Source organism: Drosophila albomicans, chromosome 3 (assembly GCF_009650485.2).
Source record: "Drosophila albomicans strain 15112-1751.03 chromosome 3, ASM965048v2, whole genome shotgun sequence".
NCBI lineage: Eukaryota > Metazoa > Arthropoda > Insecta > Diptera > Drosophilidae > Drosophila > Drosophila albomicans.
In genome coordinates, this window is record NC_047629.2 from 38,749,102 (window position 1) to 38,771,946 (window position 22,845).

The 22,845-nt window shown below is 38.3% G+C and overlaps 3 protein-coding genes across 8 annotated transcripts in view; 1 reads left to right on the plus strand and 2 right to left on the minus strand.

The window, feature by feature from the left end:
- LOC117572136 (FH1/FH2 domain-containing protein 3) overlaps nt 1-11,467 on the minus strand; it is a 50,444-nt gene extending 38,977 nt beyond the window's left edge. For 2 of the 3 annotated variants that reach the window (XR_004572497.2, XM_034254771.2), the window contains exons 1-3: nt 10,624-11,466; nt 3,841-3,888; nt 94-3,779 (exon numbers count right to left, since the gene is read on the minus strand). Coding sequence is in view for 2 of the 3 variants with exons in the window: in XM_034254771.2 (XP_034110662.1) it covers nt 94-3,779; nt 3,841-3,888; nt 10,624-10,644 (3,755 nt within the window). In the remaining variant the exon portion in view is untranslated. Of the gene's footprint in view, nt 1-93; nt 3,780-3,840; nt 3,889-10,623 lie in introns of all 3 variants that reach the window. The other variant, XM_034254772.2, reaches the window with a different exon arrangement.
- LOC117572137 (uncharacterized) lies at nt 7,240-8,126 on the minus strand. Of its 2 annotated transcripts, XM_034254777.2 has the most exons (2): nt 7,594-8,126; nt 7,386-7,532 (listed from the first exon to the last, which is right to left on the minus strand). In XM_034254777.2, exons 1-2 carry the CDS (start codon nt 8,043-8,045, stop codon nt 7,466-7,468), a joined length of 519 nt encoding a protein of 172 aa, XP_034110668.1. In that variant the 5' UTR covers nt 8,046-8,126; the 3' UTR covers nt 7,386-7,465. The 2 variants fall into 2 exon arrangements, with proteins under 2 accessions (XP_034110667.1, XP_034110668.1); XM_034254776.2 differs by having other exon boundaries at nt 7,240-8,122.
- Nucleotides 11,468-14,202: 2,735 nt separating the features above from the next.
- LOC117569307 (uncharacterized) lies at nt 14,203-19,130 on the plus strand. 3 transcript variants are annotated; one of them, XM_052004161.1, is made up of 2 exons: nt 14,203-14,221; nt 18,813-19,130. In XM_052004161.1, exon 2 carries the CDS (start codon nt 18,847-18,849, stop codon nt 19,123-19,125), a length of 279 nt encoding a protein of 92 aa, XP_051860121.1. In that variant the 5' UTR covers nt 14,203-14,221; nt 18,813-18,846; the 3' UTR covers nt 19,126-19,130. The 3 variants fall into 3 exon arrangements, with proteins under 3 accessions (XP_051860121.1, XP_034106310.1, XP_034106311.1); XM_034250419.2 differs by lacking the exon at nt 14,203-14,221 and adding an exon at nt 18,434-18,734; XM_034250420.2 differs by lacking the exon at nt 14,203-14,221 and adding an exon at nt 18,435-18,638.
- The last annotated feature ends 3,715 nt before the right edge of the window (nt 19,131-22,845 follow it).

A 22,845-nucleotide genomic window follows, 5' to 3' on the forward strand; every position in this document is an offset into this window, starting at 1 on the left:
GTTGAACGAAACTCACCACACAACAAAGCAAAAGTAGAGAGCAAACACAACGCTCTCTCTCAAAAAGCAAAAGCTTTTTTGTTTCGTACTCACCGTTGCATACGCTGTATGACCGGCAGCTGAGCGGTGCTGTCGTGTATTCGCACCTGATCCGGCGTAATCTCCTCGAGCAGAAACATATTCTTGTTCGCCGGCGGCAGCGACGCCGACGTCGGCAGTGATGCCTCGCCACTCTCTAAGATGCCGATGCCGCCGCCGTTATAGAAAAGTGGACTGAGGGGACGGCATGCGCCGCCCAAAAGCTCATCGATGTTTTGATGTCGCGATATAAAAAGCTTGTCGCCCACGCGGCCCGGCTGCGGAGCATAAGCATAGCGAGGCGCTGTGGCTGGCTGCAACTGTGGCGTCGACGGCGCTGCTGCCATTTGAACTTTTGACATTGGAATGTTATCGTAGGGCGATGCACAAAGCTTTCGCTGCTCCGCCAGCTCGTTGGCCAGCTCGGGCGGCACGGGACTCGAGCATTGTCCCAAGGGCGGCGGTCGCACTGAGTACGCAAAATTGAAGGAGCTGCTCAGCTCCGAGGGCGCATCCTGTGCCAGTGGGCGTGGTATCTGCCCATTCGTTTGCTTAAAGTCCACGACGTCGTTGCCATTTGAGGGCAACAACTGTTCACCAGCGTTGCCAGGCTGTTGCTCGTCATCCTGCAACCACCAGGCGCGCTCTCCTGACTCCCAGTGCTTGATTATGCGTGGCGGCGGCGTTGGAGGCGTTGCTTGCTTCACTGGTGGAGGCGGAGGTGGTGCCTCCTGTTCCTTCTCCTGCCACCAGGCACGCTCACCGGACTCCACGCGCTGTACGTTGAACAGCTTCTTAGCCGGACCCGACATCCACCAGTGTTGTGCAGCAGCATCCGTGGGTGCGCTGCTTCCACTGCCGTTGCTCGCCTTGGAGCTGTTGCTGGGCAGCTTGAGGGTCACCTCCACATGAGGCTCATCGTGATATCCGTTGGTCTTGCACTCTGGCGTCAGGGATTTGATTGGAGTTTGTTGTTGCGTCTGTTCCTCGTCCAGCCACCAGGCATCTTGCTCGGGGGAGATGCGACTTCTGGGCATCAGCTTGCCCTGCACTTCTGACTCTTGTTCCTGCTCCCTTTCGTTGTCGTTGCTGCTGCTCCACCAAGCACCACAAGCTGCCTTGCCACCCTCGGTGATCTCCACACTTGCATCCCTAGACTGCTCATCATCCAGCGGATTTAAGGTTTCTTCCGCTAGCGTATCATCGTCATCGCCCTCATCCTGACGCAGCCACCAGGCTTGCTCCTCCCCTGAATCAATGTGGCGCAACCTGTAAGGCATCTCACCGCGATTATTGTAATCCAAAGCGGAAGCCGTGTTGATCTGCAGACTCGTGTCCTGCCACCAGCTGGGTTCGTCCAGATCCGAGGGATTTGCCTCGCTTGTGGTCAAACTCGACTCTTTGTCGTAGTGTTTTTGTTGCTGTTGAGCTGTGCTCGTTTCGCGAGGATTATGTGTGCTGGAACTGTAGGAGTTGGGACTGCTCGTTGTGTTTGTCGTTGTCGTTATCGTTGTGGTTGTCACCTGGCCACTTGCTGTGGTCTTCGTCGTCGTCGTTGGTTCGTTCGTTCGTGTGTCTAACGTTAGACTGAGCGTGACCATCGAGTCACATGGCGGCGTGTCTGCCTCGCCCGCGCTCTCGGAGCTTTCGATGAAGATCGGTTCACTATTTGCGTCGTGCTGACGAGTGGCGAAAAAATTCGACACCCCCGACAAGCGCTGCAAACGCGACGTCGACTGCGCTGTCCACTGAGATTGTGACGGTGAAGGCGACGGCGATGCTAACTGCGATGCTGGCGACTGCGGTGAAGACTGCAGCGGGGAAGGCGATTTGGGGGATAACTGGGCTGCCAATTGCGCCGAGGACTGCTCTGCCAACTGAGTTGTAGACTGCGCTGCCAACTGCTTTGCTGACTGCTCTGTCTGTGGCGATGTCGCCGTCGCAGGTGACTGTCTCACTGCGGCGTCACTAGGTGAGTCAGTGACGAACTTGTTGTGGCTATTTTCGCCATCGTCGCCATTGTCACCGCTGCTGTCAGTTGCCTGCTTAGCAGCGACCTTCTTGCTCGTTGTTTTCTCTTTCGGTTGCACGCCGTTTGTTGCCGCTGCCTTCTTCTTGCCCGTCTTTTTGGTGATCTTGACGCGTTGCTCGCTGTCCGATGAGGAACAGGCAGAGGTCGCTGTGGAGCTATTGCTACTGCTTCCTGTGCTGGGCGTACAGGATTTATGCGTTTTTAATTTCACGGTACTTGCTTTGCCATTGCTTAGCTTCACTTTGCGCGCGGAGCTGGCTGAGGTGACGCTAGCTTCGCTGCCGCCACTAGGTGATCTTTCCAGTCCCGAACCCGAGGTTGCCTCTGCTGCCGCACCTGTTCCCGTTGCCTCCTCGTTCTCGCCGCTGCTGGGCGTGCGACTTTTACGCGGTCTGTCCGTAGGTCCCACGTTCAGCGAGCTCTTGCGAAAGTCCTTGTTGGGCCAAGGCCACTTTGCCGAGGAGTTGCTCGAGTTGCTGCTGTTGCTAATCTTAGTGGGTGATTCTGCTTTGCTGGGTGCAGCTGGAGGTTTATTGGCCAGATTCTCAACGGAGGATTGTCGGGAGTTGAGTCGCACCGCCTTTGGTGGTGATAACTTTGATTTGCCGTTGCTTGTGCTGCTGCTCTTGACACTGGCCACACTTAAGTTAACGCTGCTCTTTGCTGGACTCACCGAAGGTTCCTTGGACTCGGCGCTCGGTGTGCTGGACTTGGGTGAAACGCTGGACTGAGGACTTGCGTTGTAGCGCAGACTGCTAATGCGATCCCGATGCGAACTGTAGTTGGAGCTGATGCTGCTACTGGCTGCGCTGTACCTTAAATACCTCGTGGAATCATCCATGCGATCCGATTGTATCTCCTTCTCCACCATCTGGCGGGGTTTTGTGGAGCGTTGTATGGTCTTCTCGATGGTCTTGGCGATGTCTATGCGACGCGTGCGTTGCACTGTGGTGCTGCCTGGTGGAGTTGGTGAGGTGGCTCTGGTCACCACAGACACGGAGATGAAGGTTTCCTCAGGTGCAGTCTCAGACTGTTGCTCCGGGGATTTTTCCTCCGTTTTGGCTACCTCCTTAACTGTTTCAGCTGGCTGTTCTGGTGTCTGCTGCTCCTCAAGCTCTTTTTCCCTGCTTGCCTTGGCGCGACTTGCGGTTCTCGCATGGAAATCACTTGTGGTCAAGTAAGAGATGGATTTGTCCAGCGTATTACTATTGAGTCGGGTTCCTGTGCTGCCATAGCGATTGCCATAGGTGTTCCTAGAGCTGCTACTACTGCTGTTGCCGCTGCGATAGTTACTAGCTCCCAGTTTACTCCGTGCGCTGTCCATCACCGGACTGGGATCCCTTGACTTCGACTTGCTGTTGTGATTGGTGTGCTCCAGCGCCACTGGACTGGGATCCCTGGATCGACCGTATTTGCCCAGTTTACTTGTTGTGCCAGTGTAGCGTTTGATGGGACTGCTTCGATCACTGGAGCTCGTCGTGTCCTTGGCTTCGGTTTTCGCTGCGCTGCCATAGCGACTCACGTAGCTTGTCACAGCTGGAGTGGCAGCTGGCGGATCACGTTTGATGCGATATGTGCCACCAGAGAAGGATGGTCTGTAGGCGCTGGGCGTGGCCAGCGAAGTGTAGCGCGAGGTGGCGCCACTGCCAAGATCGCTGCCCAATGTGTACTGCAAGTAGATAATGCATTCAATAGAGAATTGAGCAGAGAAAGAGGTGAAGGAGACTTACCGTTGAGCTACTCGGCTTATAGGAACTCAGATTAGACTTCCAGGGAGTCTGCAATAGAAAGCAGTCTAAATTAGTTTGCGGGAACAAGCAGGGAACTTGTAGTAAAATGTACTGAACAATGATATTCTATAGTATTATATAATATATTAAAAAAAACAAGGAAATCATATCACTTGTAATATCAATAAACATGAAAATAATACCATAATGAAGAACATTTACAATTCCTGGTATGTGACCAAATTCTGGTGTTGTTAAATACAATGTCTGGTTGTATTAGCAGAAAAACATCGCTATATGGTACATATACGAGTATTGTAAAAATTTAATACAATATTTAATGAGCTCTCAATAACCCTAAGAAATTAAGGTAAGCCACAGAAGTATATAACGATTTATTACTGTTTATTTATCGATCATATTTAAAAAGGAAAAGTTGTAATAAAGGAAACGATTCTTAACTATGCCTTTCTTAAGATTTTAACAATGCTTCATTTATATTACGGAGTTCCCCTTGTTAAAGCAATGAAAACGACTTTTTGTGTGAATCACTTGAAGTGCATAATTACAAAGCAAACAGAATGAGAGCGTGAGTACTTTGACTTCATTGAGTTGCATGATAAGGAAATGAGTTGATTGATTGGCGCACTTAAGCCAACACACCATCGACTGCACTTGCTGCCACATTCCACTTGCCACCTCCCACTTGCCCTTTATAAAGAGAATTCGGCAATTCGCACGAATATTTAATCATCATCAGCGCGTGCAACGTAAGGCAAAGAGGCGGAGGCCACAACACTGACACATCAACACCAAGCGAGCACAAAGACAACTTGAGGCATGCCCCTTCTCGGCGATCTTGCCCCCCCAGGAGGGTCGCTTTGAACTCGCCACAGCCGTTGCCGCAGCCACTGTGGCATTGCTTCGGCCTGCTTCTTCATCGTCTTATGCTTTCTCGATGTATTTCAATTTCAATTTCAATTAAATGGCGCTGTTGCACGCGTTTTTCAATTAATTTGGACGTGTAAACAGATTCATTTCGATTATTTCAACATCTGCCTTCTAATCTTTGTGCCGCACAGTGCATTAGACGCCCTTGCTTCCCTTTCCACATTTTCCTTTGCTGTCTGGGAGGAACTACATATCATTTGATCCGACAGACGCGACATTAATATTGCGAAATCCATGTCGTCTTTTTATAGCTTTTGGCAACAGCGAACAGACGACAAATACTCGACGAGATCTGCGCATAAGCTGCAGCATAATGTGGCAATTATACTTTGGGGGATAATCGAGGGAAATGCATTAAGGAATTCCGGAAAAATCGTAACCCAAATTAAATCACAGGTAAAATCGCTCATAAAATAAGCGAGAGGAAGATCTTCATTTCGGAATTCCAAAGTGAGAGTCGTGCATGAAATTCCATGTCGATGATTACTGAACTGTCCCAAGTGGAGCTCAACGACGGCGCCACGCGGCCCACACGATGATGATGCCACAACGGCAACAAAAACAAGGCGAATGACATGTACCATAAAAACAAATGCATATTTCTCCAGTGCTGCCTCCCATCGTGATGATGATGAGGAAGATGAACGGAGGACGATCCCAGTTAATTGTTCTCAACTCGATGTTGTTCTACGCTCAGTGAAATGGAATGCCAAACGCAAATAGACCAACAATGTGCAAAACAAGCAATGAAGTTGAAGATGCTGAGATGGAGATGCAGATGAAGATGAAGATTGCCATGTGTTCTATGAAGAGTGTTTGGCTGTCTCGTGGCGCATTTGACAGCGTTATTATGTGGACTCAATTAGCCGATGCCGTTAAGGACTGCCAACTCAGGAGGGTCTAAGCAGGGTCTGCTTGCTCTATCTGTCAGTTGGCAAAGTCTATAAAACACAGACTGTGCACTCAACTAGCAACATCAGCAACAACAACAAAGAGAACGAGAACTGACTTGGCCAACACAAATCAAATTACAGCCGAAAAACATTCGCGTGCCGTCGACGCGACTCGCCGACAAATGATTTATTTTTAAAATCATTTTAAGTTTTTTTTTTCTTTTATTTTGTATTTTGTTTTGGTGTCAGAGTGTCAGAATAACTGCGAGTATAAAAGTTTATGCGATTTGCTGTAGAACGAATGCTCAGCAAAAAAGTACAACGCATGCAGTTAAAATAAATGAGCGGTTGTATTCAAAGATACTTTGTCGTAAAATTAAATTGAGTTAAACCAATGTAGAAAGTTGTATTATTTCATAAATATTTAAATACTTCGTAGAATAAGTTTCTTCTTGATTATATTATAAACATTGGAATACCTCCTAGAATAAGTTTCTTTTTAGAAATTCATAATGCATAAATTAAGTTGTTCTACTTATTGTCTGTCCATTTATTACAAAATTTGATTTATTACTCGTAAGAATATAGCTTGGGAACAAATTCAACAGCAGAATTAGATATTTGGAAATTAATTTTGAAGTTGCCACGACCCAAAAAGTATTTATGAAATGTCAATATGATACAATTAAGTCTATTAGCTATGACGTGAAACTTTTCTAGCCATACTCTCATTTGTTAGCATGAGATAAAACCAAATTTTCCAGCCATAAAATTGGCTATTTCTCAGTACTCTCGCATAAACAGAAAGTAAAGTTAATTGCAAAAGGCTAAATAAACAAAACACTGAATAAATAATTATGTTTTATTCTAATCTACATATTAGATTAGTATACATATTTTACTACTAGGAATTCTTGCTATCTTGCCCAGATAATACTGTCGGTTAAAAAATAAATAAAAGAAATAAACAAACTAATTTAACGATGGATTAGTACAGCGCAGTAAATTATAAAGAAAACAAATACGCTGCATATTAAATCAAAATAAATATAAATATAAATAAAGCGGCACGCGTTTCGCATTAATTTCAGTCTCCATTGAAAAGCGCACAAAAAAAGTTGTTGGATAAGCAAAAGTGAATATAAAAACCAATTTTTCAATAATTTCTGCACAGGACTCAACTTAAAATACAAGAGTTATATTTATAATCACAATAATTTAATTATTCATTAAAAAATATATATGAAAAGTGATGTGATGAATATAACACAATATAAAAACATGTTTTATTGATATAGGTCTTCATTCAAATTATACCATAGAGTGCAAAATATACCAGATAGTCAGCCCTTTTGGTAGCGGGTAAAATAAATCAAAAATTTGTTGTGTCAGTTGCCAAGATAGTAAAATTTTGTGTGGTAAATAGAAAAACATTATGCTATACTTAAATTACTTAAAAAAAAAAGGTGAAAGTATTTTCCAATGAATTGAATATCTTATTTACAACCAATGGAATACACTCTAAAATCAATTCTCATTTTAACCGAAATCCAAAGATTGTTTAAAATATATGTATTTGTTTAATGATAAGCGAAATATGAGCTGGCTGACAAATAACCAAAGACAATAAAACAACAATTTGTAAAGGTGCCAATGGACATCAAACTAGGCAGATTTTTTACGCGATTGCTGCGCAAACTTCGGCACCGGAAACAACAGACCCAAATCCCTGGTCTCAGGTACAAACGGTTCCCAGATCGGAGGTCGGGTCGGATACTTGTTCATGGCATCCCGCATTCCCCGCATGCCCAACTCCAAGGCACAATTCGCTGAGCTTCGAGATGCTGGCTGCTGTGTAAAGGGGCCATTAAAGTGCACATAGATGTCACCCTGACTGGTCAAATCTAACCCGAATGTGGTCAGATCCTCGCCAATGGCCAATTGCACAGCATTCACAACATTCCCCCGCGGAGCACGCAAATTAGCCACGAGACCGGCAAGGCCAAAGAAATCGGGCAACAACGTAGCGCGAAGTTGACGATCCGTTGTTGCGTTGCTCTGTGGCCTGTGCTCCTGGAAGATGACCTCCGAATGCTGCCCGAAGACATCTGCGAATGTGGGCAAACACGGCAGCTGATTGTGCAGTTCCGGAAAGTGTTTGTACTCCCAATCGGGTAGCAGACTTGCGGTATTATATGGATGTGGATGGGTAGCCACAGCTGTGGGCGTGTCCAGGTCGTCGCTTTTACTCTCATTCAGTTGATCATCCTGGCTGCCATCGCTGTCCCCGGCTGTTGCCTGATCCTGGCACAGTGCAATCAAGGGTTTCACCTTACAACGGGGTCGACGACGTCTGGGCATGTTGTGTACTTTAAATCTGACTATAAAATGTCTGTACAAATAACTGTTAACTCTGTTAACACAGCCTACCCCGCCCGCTCCCCTTTTTATACCCGGTATACATATGATTGAAGGGTATTATAACTATGTGTCTCTAGGAAATGTATGTGACAGGTTGATGGAGGCAACTCCTATTCCATAAAGTATATACATATATTCTTGATCAGCATCAACCGCAAAGATATAGTTATGTTCTGTCCGTCTATCTGTCCGTCTGTCCTTATGAAGCAGTGGAACTCAGAGACTATAAGAGATAGAGCTATAATTTTTTCGATTGTATTTGATATTGATTCAAATTCTTTTCATGCCTACTTCTGTAAACCCAAATCGACAAAAGTCGAATAACCAGCGATATTTTGAAGCCAACTGCAATCGGGTCTCAGGTATATTTTGCACTCTACGGTATATTTTGAATATAGTACTATGTCAATATACGCTGGCAGTAGTAGTATTTGTATACTGTATTAATTTAGTATATTTTAAAATGAATACCGCTCATGATATATTTAGAATGTAGTGCAACACCAATATACCAAATATAGCCTTTGGCATATTCTTAGTATTAATTTGGAATATTTTAAAATTAATACCGCACTATTTTGTCTTAATTCACAATGGGTAACGAGTATCTAAAAGTCGAGTACAGTCGACTCTTGCTTTCTTACTTGTTTTCGTTTAATAGAACATCATGTTGTACAAATCCTAGGCAAATTCACACTCTCCAAAATTAATTAGGTGGTGCGTGCTTCACTCCACAAAGGAGACAACTTTTCCACTTTATGCCGCTCATAAATATTTACAACTTCCTTCTGCCCATAAAAGCAACACTCTCTAACGGCAGCAACAACAAACGAGACAACTTCCAGCGACAAACGCAACAATAATAAAAAAAAATTATTCTCTTTCCTTTTTTCGTGCATTTTTAGAATGAGTTTGGCCTAAAAATAAACGCAAACACACACTTCAAGCAAACGAAAGTGGAAACTTGTTGTTGGGCACATAAATTGATCGGTTTATCGGTTTATTAAGCGTCCTCGGCTGCTGAGCACAAACTTTAATTGATTTATGACTAAAGTGCTTACCAAGTGCCAAAGGGTCACATAAATGCGACGAAAGGATCAGATGTGTGTGACATGTTCACGATTTTGGTGTCTCTAAAATCTAGTCTCTTATCGAGTGGGGTATTTAAACTATGAATAGACAGGTCAAACTATAAAAAAAATAATGCTAAATACAAAATATTCAATCGCTTGCTTATCAATCTAAAAATTTAATTTTTATATTGGAAATGCTTTTGTATGGTCTTAGTTGCTTTGGCTGTTAACTCGGTATATTTGGCACTCTATGTTATATTTTGAGTGTAGTCTATGTCAATATAAGAAACATTGCATTTGCATGATTTTAGTATTTTTCAATATATTAGTTTGGTATATTTAAGAAATAATACCGCACTGTTTTGCTTTATACTTGTATAAATTTATAATGAATACGATCGTTTATCTCTGCTTAATTATTATTATCTCTGACAAATTATTATTAAATTTTACTTATCTTCATATAATTTACAAAAATATTTGTATGTTCTGCAAATATTATGAAAATCTGAAGCAACACTATATTTGCTGACGGGATAATAAATAAATATATAATAAATAATTTCTAAATATTATTAAATTCTCATCACCTTCATATTATTTCTTCCCTAAATGCAATTTAAATCTCAAACATCTGTTGCAGTTACTTATTTATATATTTTTCAAGCAAAACCTATGTCAATTTAATATTCTCAAAATATTTAATTCAAAACAGAAATCTCAGTGTGTAACTTTTTACATTTATGAAAGAAAATTCCGTGAAAAAATTATTCCATTTATTGAGAAATTTAATGTAGTAATATAAACTTTCAAAATATTTAAGCAATATTAAAATAAATGCACTAACAAGAGTTCAAAAGATTACAACATTTTCAATATAAACACAAAAACCCGAGTGTCTACGCAAATTGAAACTTTTATGTATTAAACAAAAAGTTTTTTATTGAATTTCATAATGAAACAAAGGTCTGGCATTTCCCCCGAGTGAAGCGAGAAACATTCGATTTATGCAAATTGGAACAACAAAATCAAATATCAATTACCCAAAACACGCATGGCCAAAAAGTTTAGAGAATTGTTTATCATGGAACTGGGCCATTAACACGCCTGACCTCGAGCACTGAGAACAACAAAAGTTTGGCAAAAATGAAAAAAAAGAGACCGAAAAGGCCGAAAGGAAAAGCCAAATTAATACACAACAATGAATGAGTGAGTGAGTGTGTGTTGTGAGTGGGTGAATACATTGAATAGCGACATAAACTAGATGCTAAATACACTCACAAACAATTAGAAATAAACAAAATAGAAAATGGCAAACAAAAGCTGTCGAAATTGCTGAACTACACACACACAGCAAATGCACAGAATGGGATAAAGATACATTTTTCGGATACAGATACAAGTGAAGAGTTGTAGATACTTGGCGCTGCATAAAGTTCACTTACATAACTTCGATAGGACGACATGCTGATTACGTTATTTTGGCAACTCGCCTCACAATAGCCAATTGCGTTTTATTTTCTTTTCCTTTGCTTTGAATTATTTTCGTTTTGTTTTTATTTTTTTGTATTTTTATTTGTATTTTATTTCATTTGATTTTATTCATGCTCGTTAATTATTCATGAAATTCGCACTGCACAATTTGAGCTGTAGATGCATTTTGTTGAAGAGCTTTGCCGTTTATTTCATTTTCACTTGATGGGCATCAATTTGTATATTTGCATTTTAGCTCGTAATTCAATACACACTCACACACACACACACACTTAGATAGTTGGCACAACAAATAAGTAACTGCTGATGGCAATTAGACAAACGACGCGCGTATCTTTCGGATGCATCGACTCGATGCTGCTGCTGCTGATGCTGCCACGGTGGCCTCCTCAATTGCAATAGATGCAAAATAAATTAGATGCATTTACTGGCGACAAAACTGGCGACAGAGATGCACAGACTAGAGAGTGAGAGCGAGAGAGAGATTGAGATTGAGAAATGGCAACACACATTCAATGGATACATTTGCTTCTTGAAAAGTTTTCCGTGCGTATTTTTTGCGCTGATCGGCCCTTGGGACAACGAGCTCGCTTGCCTTTTGCCACTTTACATAATCCGCCGGCAGAGTCAGCGATCAAGGAGGCAAGAATGCAGCCGGCAAAAGACAACTGCAACAATTTTCTAGTTTTTTATTTATGCGCTGATATTTTATGTGCTGACGCTCCGATTCCGATTTCGATTTGGACTTTTTTATGCGTATTTTTGGGCGTGTGTCTCTTATTTTTTCCTACTTTTCTTTTGTGTTATATTTCCCGACAACACAAAAAATACACAACACAAGACACACAGAGAAAACTTTTGCTGCTATTTATATTCAGTTCAATTTAGCAAAAAATGTATCCGACGCACACACATTTGTCGCATTTTCCCCGCATTTACTTGCAACTCGAACTGAAAACTCAACGTGTTTGCTCGGAGACGTCGTCGCGTGCGTCTCGGCGCGTTGTCAAAGAAAAACTGCCCGTTGCCCGTTGGAAAATGCTGTTCCGAGATTTTCCGACTCGCACTCTCGAAAAACTGAACTGAATTTATTCAATCGTGAGCTCTCATTGCGTGTATTTTGGGCGAGAAGATCGCAAACAAGAGAGAGAAAAATTGGGAGAGAGAACTTGTCTCTCTCTCTTCCTTTTATTTCTCTCTCTCTCTCCATCTCTTGCCTGGCGTTGCGTTTAAAAATTGCAACAATAAAATAAATAAATACAAAAAAGAAAAACATGTTGTATATAGCCACGCGTATATATCTGGCAAATACTCGTATATCGGCCGCCCGGTCAGCAGCCCATTTCGACTCGGTCCGAAAGTGTTTTTGCATTTCGACAGCCGCAACTTTTGTAAATTCTATCTGATAAATAGCCTGATAAAATTGTCTAACAACACACAAAAAATGGAAAGTATTTTGCTTATGATCGAATTATGATGCTCTATAAATAGCTGCGTCTACATATCTTCGGAATTGCTCATAAATTTCGATGAGTAAGCATTCAAAGGTCTTGATAGTGTTTTGTAATTTAATATTAAATTAAATTTTGCAGTTGGAAGTTTTCTTATTATTTTCATTGCAACTTCGTAACAATTTCATTTGCAAGTTCTCAATTAAATTTTACGTTTCTTTTTGCTCTGCCAACTTCTTCGCCCACAACAGCAACAAATTGCTTTTTATTTACCATTTATTTTCGCTCTGATTATAATGTACATAATTGTCTCATAAATTAGAAATTATTCGTCGCTAAGAATATCTTGCACATATCGTAAATTCACACTCATGAGTAATCGCTTGAGTTTTGTATTTTTAAAAATCAAAAGAAAATAAAAAGTAAGGTAAGTAAATTTGAGCTTCAAAGAAATTGCAACTCGTTTACGAAACTTTTTTCGTCAAAATTCTTGTTACAGAAACAAAATAAATTTCTTAGCGGAATTTTATATTCTTAAATATTTGAAAAAAAAATTCATAAGAAAAGAAATTTTCAGTCTCAAAACAATTGCAACCTCGTTTGTAATTTTTTTATTAAACTTATTTCACATCTCATTGATATAAATGAGAACTTTCAGTTCAAGCCGCAAATTGTCATATTTACTTGCAAAGAATATGACGCAGAAATATATGTAATTCCTACTTGATTATCATTTTGCACATCATATCATAATATTTTTAATTTTTGATTGCAGTAATCTCTGTTCTGCTTTTAAAATTTTTGTAAATTTGCTGATTAAATATTCTGTTCTGTATACAAAATATAATATTCTTCCTTCCCCTGTAATTCCCATTGTAATTCACATATAAATTATTTTCAAATAAATCTCATAGATGTAAATTGTTTATACGTTTTTGATAGTAGTAATCTCTCATCCCATTTTTCTGACAGCTTTGCAAATTTGCTGCTTAAATATTATTTCTGTGTGCAATCCTCGGAATAAAAATGCTTTCTACAATGTAAATTAATATTTGCTCATATAATTTCTTTCCAAGTGCGAAGTGTATTGTTTTTATAGCCGCTAAAAAGAAATTATATGGGAAATATTATATTATCCATAGAGAAGTAGGGTATTATAACTCTGTGCCTCTAGGAAATATATATAACAGGCAGAAGGACAACCGCGACGATATAGCCATGTCCATACTGCAATTGGGTCTTCTTTGGCTGACAATCTGGTATATTTAATCCTCTAATGGTAATACTGCATCGATATACCCAATATAGCCTATGATATATATTAGTATTTTTGCAGAATATTATTTTAGTATATTTTAAGAATATACCAAATAAAACATTATTATTTTTGTGGTACATTATTTTGATATATTTTAAGAATAATACCGCACTATTTTGCACTTATTCAAATCAATATGGGGATCGGGTATAGAACAGTCGAATACTCTAGACTGTAGCTTTCTTTCTTGTTATATTTTTAATAGTAGTAATCTCTAGTAAACATAAACTTTTTTGACAATTTTGCAAATTTGCCGCTTAAATATTCTTTCCCTTGCAGATCCCCCAAATATATATGTGCTTTGTAGTTGCATCTTGTAAATGAGAACTTCCCCGTCTCAGCCCGCATCTCCACCTACGCCTACGCCAACAACCTCGGCCCACTCAAAACAACTGGCATGAATTTATCACAGATATTTGCTATGAATATCATGCAGATACTCGAACTACATTCGGCATCCCATCGCATCGCATCGCATCCCATAGCATCGCATCTCAACTCAACTCATCTCATCCCGTCTCGTATAGCCAAAAGAGCGACACATATGATCGCAGATCGCGATCGCAGTGCACTGATATTTGTTCAGTTCAGCGCGGTTCAGTTCTTCATTTAAAAATAACGATCGGTGTGCCACTTTTGCCAGCCAGCCAAACAGCCAGCCGGCCAAAGATATTGTACACGACGAAGAAGCACCGGAAGCGTGCGGCTAGCTTCGAGATGACGTCCATTCAAAAATGCTGAAAATTCGAAATAGAGAAATTGCCTTTTAGCCTGCAGCGTGTGAGTATTAGATGTGATATTTTAGTGACTATTTAAACTAAATATGTGTGTGCTTCGCAAAATGCCAAAAACCCATTTCAAATGATATTTGCGTCTGTGCCTTTGACGCCTTTTGTTTTCCACTCCTCGCCTCTTCCGTCACATAAATCAGAATGCGCGACAAAAGACGCTAAATTGCCTGAAAATCTGGGAAAAATCTAAAAATCCAAGCAGGGCATCAATAGCTAATAGCCCAAAGAGCGAGATATAGGTATAGGGATAGGAATAGGGAAAGGGAAAGGGAATAGGGAAAGGGCAAACAAAGTGGCTCGACACTTTGACGAAAGACATGCAGTGGTTGTTGCAATGGATGCCGTATGCGGCAGAGAGAGGCGTGGAAACTTAACCTAATCTGGCCGACAGATACAAATAGCTTTCAACGCTGCATTAAAAAATAAAAGAGCCGCAACAGGCGTGCATTTCGCATGCTTTCCACCAAAAATATCTACATTTTTTTCCTGATGCGTGCGAGACGCCAACGCCAACGCATCAGCCTCAATCTCAGTTCCAGAAACCGAATGCAAACAAATCGAGAAACACATAGATAGAAAATACAAAAACGAGAAATGAATTTCGGGCAGGCCATAAAAAATACACCGACAGCCATAAAAGTCAGACCCCGGCAATCCCCGGGAGCAGCCAGCGAGGTGCACAACGCGGTCAATCATACGGAACCGAAAAACCAAAAAAAAAAATACTTTGCAGAGATCCGTGCGAGATCGGGAAGCAAAGCGACGCCATCGCTTTGCGTTTGCCATTGGCGCAGGCCATTCAATCATTTCTACGATTTTGAGTTTGTAATTTATGCACAAAAGAAGTGGAAGTGGTTGGGTTAGGAGTGAAGTGGAGTGGAATACTTGAAGAGGGGGCAGCAACAGCAGCGACAGATTATGCAATGAAGAGATGCAAACGCTAGTTAATAAAATTAATAGGGGAGGAGTTGTCGGTGCAGCTCAGCGATTTGTTTGCGTGCCCATAAAACAACGTATACATTATATTTTTGGGCTGTTGTGTCACTTGAAGCGGCGCATCAGGGAATATTGATAATAATAATCACAGCTCAAGTGATGCAAAGTATATTTAAAATAAACAACTATTCATACCATATAATAATAGTTATTAAAATACGAATTTTAGTCTGCAAAGGTCTTCAGCTTCAGCAATAAGTTAGTGTTAATTTATTATTATCATTATTATTAAAGCCTAGATGACAAATAAATTTATGACCTAGTGTAAATTTACTAGTACTAGCTGATTTACCCTTTGGCTAAGAGTGTTAATAAAAATTAGATGACTATTATAACGCTTTCATGCCCAAATCAAATTTCGGAACTTTAAGAAATTTATGAGGATGTATTAAAAATAATATATAAATAAATGTAGTATATTAATACAATGCGCCATTTAAAGATACTAAAATGCAAACAATCAAAAAAGTTGGCAACATTTTTATAATAATAATAGTAGTAATAGTACTTATTGTAATTCAAATTTTAGAAAAATTTACTATGTCAAAAATAGTTATATTTAACATAAAAAGGTTACCCAAATTATATTGTATATTTTATAGTTCTCATTTACTGCACTAAACATAAATTTGTGGCTTATATTAGTGCACAATCTGATGTTTAAGTTGCTCTGTATATAATTTAAATTTAAGCAACAATAATAATAAATAATAAAAACATAGATATTTCTTTACTTAAGAGTTGTAATTTATGTAAAAATCTATTCGATGGAGTAAACTTCACAATATTAAATACAAATTAGTTCTGTCAAATATTGTAATATTGAGAATTTTATTAAATTATAATATTAAATGTTCGATGTATTAGATTAACAGCATCGTATGTACATATATGTAATTCCACATTAATATATTCTATGTTATATCCCAGAGATGAACTCTGTTATGTTAAAAATTTGAAAAAACTATACGAAGTGGTCACAATAAATCTAATATTAAATTACAATAATTATAATAATGTAATAAAATTCTATGTATGGAAAATAAAATATACTTTTATGTATTTAAATATAATGTGCAGTTACCAATTTTTGGAATTTTTATTTGCTGAAATTAAAGCAAATTATTGAATTGAGTTGTTATTCCGAAGTGTTACTCATTTTATGAGTAATGCTTCCATACCTTTGAAAATGAAGTAATAAATACAGATGCCCATGTATTAATTCAACAGCTTATCAAGCTATCCGCAAAGCTGACTGTAGCGTGTAAATAAGATCAAAGATGTGCTCCCGCAATCTGTTACCTTATTATCCACCGAGCGTAAAGTCAATATCAACAGAACAACAGACGGTCTGGTCTGGTCTGGCCTGGTCTTGTCATGTGTCTGGGATTGTGTCTTCGATGTGTCTTCACACATTGCGTAAAATAAAGAATAAAGAAAACAACAACGAAACAACACCCAAATATTTTGAGCAGAGGCGAGAGAATGCCGGGCTTTTAGCCAATAAAACGTTGCGTGTCGATTGTTCCATTTATCCATGTCACTGCTAAAAATAATAAACGCAAAATGCAGTTAATAGTTTTTCCTCCTCTTTTATACATATTTTTTTGTGTCTTTATTTACACAAAAAAACCCGAAAAGCAAAAAGCAGAAACCTCGCACGCGTCCGGATCACATTTTAGCTAAACATTTTGTAGTTTTCAGAGTTTACATTTGCCGTCATTTTGGCGTTGTTGCAACATTTTCGTTTCGTTTTCATCTTTCATGCGTTTGGCTCGCCTGTGTGCCAATATTTAATTTAAATATTGTTCTTAACCAACCTCACTCTAGCTTCTAGCCTCTAGAATGTTGCAACTATCGACGCCTTTGTTATTCTCACTTATTCATTCACTCACTCGCTCTCTGACAGCGGCTGTGGATTGATTCAAGGTTACTGGAGTGCCACGTCTCAAGTATTTTATACGAGCCACACACACAAATTACGTATACGCATAGGCATTATGTATACGCAACCTAGTCGCCGCTTGTTGATTTTTTTATATAGTTTTTATGACCGTAATCACAGGCTGCCCTATGCTGAAAGGCATTTGAAGAGTTTGCTTCATTGTTGTTGTGGTTGTTGTTGTTGTGCTTAGGGCTGTCTTTCAAGTGGCAAGCTGACATAGTTTTCTTCTATGTCAAAATGCTGCTGCTCAAGTGGCTGCAACCACCTGACTTCCATGGATTAACATTTAATATTGAAAACCATTTTTATTGAAATGATATTCAAGATATTTTAAGAAAGACTTTTTGCTAGTTTACTTCTATGTCAAAATGCGGCTATTTGAGTAGTTGCAACTTTAGCAACCACCTGACATTATCATTGACTTATCATTTAATATGAAAAACCATTTCAAATAATTATTTTGAATACTCAAAATTAAATCTACCGCCAAAAGCACAAACAGAATTTATTTAAAAAACACTTTTTGCTAGTTTTCTTCTTTGTCAAAATTCAATTATTCAAGTAGTTGAAACTTCAGCAACCACCTGACTAAATTTATAGTTGACTTATCATTTAATATGGAAAACCTTTTTAAATATTTATTTCAAATACTCAAAATTAAATCTACCGCCAAAAGCACAAACAGAATTTATTTCGAAAACTCTTTTTGCTAGTTTTCTTCTTTGTCAAAATGCGATTATTCAAACAAAGCAACCACATGACTTAATTTATCTTTTACTTATGGAAAACCATTTCAAATATTTATTTGAAATACCCCAAATTAAATCTACCGCCAAAAGCACAAACAGAATTTATTAAAAAAACACTTTTTGCTAGTTTCTTCTTCTTCTTTGCTGCTTCAGCAACCACCTGACTAAATTTATAGTTTACTTATCATTTAATATGGATAACCATTTCAAATATTTATTTAAGATACTCAAAATTAAATCTTCCACCAAAAGCACAAACAGAATTTATTTAAAAAACACTTTTTGCTTTCTCAAAATTCAATTATTCAAGTAGTTGAATCTTCATCAACCACCTGACTAAATTTATAGTTGACTTATTATTTAATATGGAAAACCATTTCAAATATTTATTTGAACTACCCCAAATTAAATCTACCGCCAAAAGCACAAATAGAATTTATTTCGAAAACTCTTTTTGCTAGTTTTCTTCTTTGTCAAAATGCGATTATTCAAGATTATTCAAACAAAGCAACCACATGACTTAATTTATCTTTTACTTATGGAAAACCATTTCAAATATTTGTTTGAAGTACCCCAAATTAAATCTACCGCCAAAAGCACAAACAGAATTTATTAAAAAAAGTCTTTTTTGCTAGTGTTGCCAGTTTTAAAATAAATTAAAAGCATACGAAATATATGATGAAAACAAAGAGAACAAACCCAAACGAAAGAAGAAGGTAAAAAGTATAAATAAGTTTTTTTCGTGAAATTCACGAAAATTCGCTGCTGGGCATCACGAGGCAAATGCGATAATTAAAAGTGCGAAAAAACGAGTGCGTTCCCCGTTATAAATGCAAATTAATCAGACAGTGCGAGTTCATTAATATACAATTAAATATGTTTGTTTGCAGCTGATAGAAGCCACACAACAACAAACAATCGGGAATGGCGTTGCTCCTCGTCCACCTGCGTCGCCTCATTTTGCTGCTGAGCGTCGTCTATTTGACCGGCGCTGCCTTCCGTCGCCTGCTCACCGAACGCCACTACGGATATGTGTTGCAGCCACATAGATACGGTACCTGGGGGCACAGGGGCAGCTGGACAAAGGATCCAGTGCACTTTCAATGGTGGGCATACATTTACATTTGCTACGCTTATTTGATGCTGGTCAATTATGTCAATATGCGTCGATTGACCAACTTGATTGAGTTCTTTTTAAGTTGATATTCATTTATATTAAGTTCTAAGTTCTTTCTAAGTTAATAGTAATTGATTTATACGAATTTGTTTAGTTATAAATTAAATATATAAAGTGTTTGAACTTTAAAGCAGACGATCATTTACTAAACCAGCAGCAGCGCTGAGAGCGCCACCTGTGTGTCGTTAACTGAAACTAGCCGAGTTTCTTACTTCGCTGCGCATTTCTCACTCAGCGATGCGGTTTGTGTCTTGACTAAAGCTCGCAAGAAATACAAAAACATATTCAAGGCGCACAAATGAATAAATTCAAATGTGGAATATGCCGAACTAAAGTTTTATTGTTTGTTGATGAATATTCAAAAAATAAGCCTACATTTTTAAATTTTAGAACTTAATTCATTTAGATACTTTTAGGTTATATATTAAAGGTAGAAATTTAATGAATTTATTAAGAACAATCCAGTATAAAAAGTTGACAACAAAATCTGATTTTAGAACTGTGATTAAAAAGTCAACAAAAATTTAAGTGACAAATCAAAATATATTTATTATCAGCAATGTAAACAAAGACTAATTTTAGACTGTGATCAAAATGTATAAAAATTTAAATGGGTATCAAGATTATCATAAATTCAAACAAAAGTCAAATATCTTAAAAATTTAAATGAGCAAGAAACATATATTTATACAGTACCAAAGAAGGTGAATGGCACCTTCTGGGTAAGAAAATGACTCTACCCTTAGGTAGTGCAATTAAATGCAATAAATTAATTTTAGCAATACGCTCTTTGTATGTGAAATGACGCAGAATGTCTGAGATATCTATAGAAACACTAAATAAATTTTAGGCCATTTAAAATGTTATTAAAATCGACAGCAAAAAATTGCATGCTGTTGGCATAAATTAAATTCTCATTCAGTTTACGGTTCACATATGTAAATGCTTAGTATATTTGGCCGACGATTAATCACTTTCGACAAATAAAAATGTGTCAACGCCGAATGAAATGGGGCACTAGGAAAATACTTAAAATAGTAAATACGTTACTTTTTGGATTCATTTATTTACTTATTTAAATTTAGAATTTTAATTTGAACAATTATATGAGACAATGTATATGAATCTATAACTCTTTCAACACATTCTGAAATGTGTTTATATTTCCCAGTTTGCAATTTTGTGTTAATTTTAGAATTTGTTATAGTTTGAAATTTCGAATTAGAATAATGAATGCTTATTGCATTCAATATTCGTTGGCAAGTTCGTCGAGGCACCCACGTTGTCGGCATCCAAGATATAGACAGCTACACCTATCCCCACACTATATAGCCACCATATTCATGTATCTGCAATGACTCACAACTTTTTTGTTGGTTGTTGGCCGAGCACACGTCACAGGGTATTATAAGCAGATATTTGTTTTCGGGGCGGGTATATGGATGATGGCTAACAACTGTGGCATCACAAAATAAAAAGTACTCGGATTTATCGAAATGGTCTTTTGAGTGATGCACAATGGCCAAATTGACATTATGGGCACACCGCGTAGTCTGTGAATCATCAAGATTTGTGTGAGATTCATGATTCGATTTGAAGTTGACGCGAAGAAGTGCAACAACATTTTTGGCGAAAAGGAAATGCATTAATGTACACACCGTTTGCTTGAATGTTTGTTTTGTTTTGCATCTCAAATGCATTAACAAGTTTATTTTTGGGCCTGTTGGAATTTGTGGCCTTTGTGGCAGGCAACCACCCACATGGAGCAGAAGGAGGAGGAGGACGTGGAGCAGGCAGCCACTTGAGCTTATCTGGTCAGCACTTAGCAGCTGAAGCCCCCAAGTGATCTTGCAACTGCAGCAGTAAGCTTCAAGTGAGGCATGCGAAAAGTGGCCGAAGCACTCGTCAAATGGGCACACACAAACACACACTTTATAAAGCAGGAAAACACCTCATGCGAGCGACGAGTACTCGCAACAACAACAACAAGCTGATGCTTTTGTCTATATATAACTGCATAGCAGGCGTGTGCTTCTAAGTATATAACTTACAGTGTGTGAGTGTGTATCTGTGTGATCATAACAATTTTGACCCAATTTTCGAGAAGAGTGAGTCGATTTGAGTTGAGTTGAGGCAAGTCGAGTGATTGCTTTCTTTCTTTCTGTTCTCTGCGTGACATCTTGCATGTCATCACTGACCTCAGCGCAGTTGTAAGAAGATGTCACAGGTGCAAGATATATGTAGATACTCCTCCTATATGTATCTCAAGTATTTTTCTACCTGTCTTTCTATTTTCTGTCTCGAATGATCAATAGAGCTATTAGCTTTTGATAAAAACTGTCCACTGCTTTTTGAGTCTATTTTTAGGCGACTTATTTATCTTTATATTTTTGTTGTTGTATCGCTTGCTACACATATTCGCCAAGATATTTTTAAATTATTACACATTCCAAAATGTGGCAAGCGCACACACAAAATGTTAAATATTATTCTAGACCCCCTCTCAGATATACTATATGCACAGACATATAAGTAGGTATATACATATACATATGTAGGTACATGTGAACAAACATAAAATAAATAAAATTATGGCCAGCGCCGTTCACACAGCACTAAGTATCTAGAAGATACGAAACTGGCCAGCCAACGATCTATATACACACACATAGATTTATATATGTATATATGTATGTATTGGTATAGTTGCCGTCGGCCCAACTACGAAATGGCCTCTGCTCTGCTCTGCTTTGTGTGTATCTATGCACTCAGGTGAAATGTGTGTGGAAAATGAAAATGTGAACATGATTATGAGCAGTGAAAAGCGGGAGAAAAAAATACGAAAAAATAACGCTAAATTCAGTTGCTAAAAATAAGCGAAAAATCATTCTTAAGTATAGTTCTTTCTGAGTGTGTGTGTGTGTAGAACACTTTGCACAGGTGGAGCAAACTAACTCGGGACCGAATTTTCACTCGAAAAGCTCTTTGGAAAACTGAGCCAAAGCAACACGAAATATTCGGAAAAAAAAAGTTGTGCGTTTTCTTTTCGCATCTGTCTTTGCTTATTTACAAAAGATATTGGATGTTCTCGCTAGTTGTCAAACATAATATTGTTGTTGTCGCTGTTCTTGTTTTTTTTTACTGCATGTTCTTTTATTTGCCAGACCATTAAATTACAATTGTAAAACTGACAGCACATTGTCTGAAATGCCAATGAGCAGGCCAACTAAACATTTAAGCATTGCCAAGGATTCACTCAAAAAATAACAAAAACAAAAACAAAAAGAAAAACACCTCGGCCTAACAGAACATCATGATTATTATGTCGAGTCGCTTTGTTTTGATATTATTTATTTTTGTACCTTACGTTTATTTATTTATGACATAGAATAACATGTTTGGATGCCAAATATTTTTAGCAGACATCACGATAAATTCAAATTGGCTGTTGACATGACTGAATTTCATAATAGTTTCGAATAAAAATTATGAAAACGCTCTTCTATTTTTACAAATGGCTAGATATGTTGTTGTTATGGGTCAGTTTTCTAAGGGTCTTAGGGTGATTCATAAATTGAGATTTTCTTAAAGGTATATATAAGATTGTTTTTTTTTTAACAAATTTCAGTAAAATGCACCATTTAGAGAATCTTATCGTAGTTTTGCATTCAAAATTAAGAACATTTACTCGTTTAAAAATATTAATTTTAATTTACTTAAAATAAATCATAATAATATACAATTAT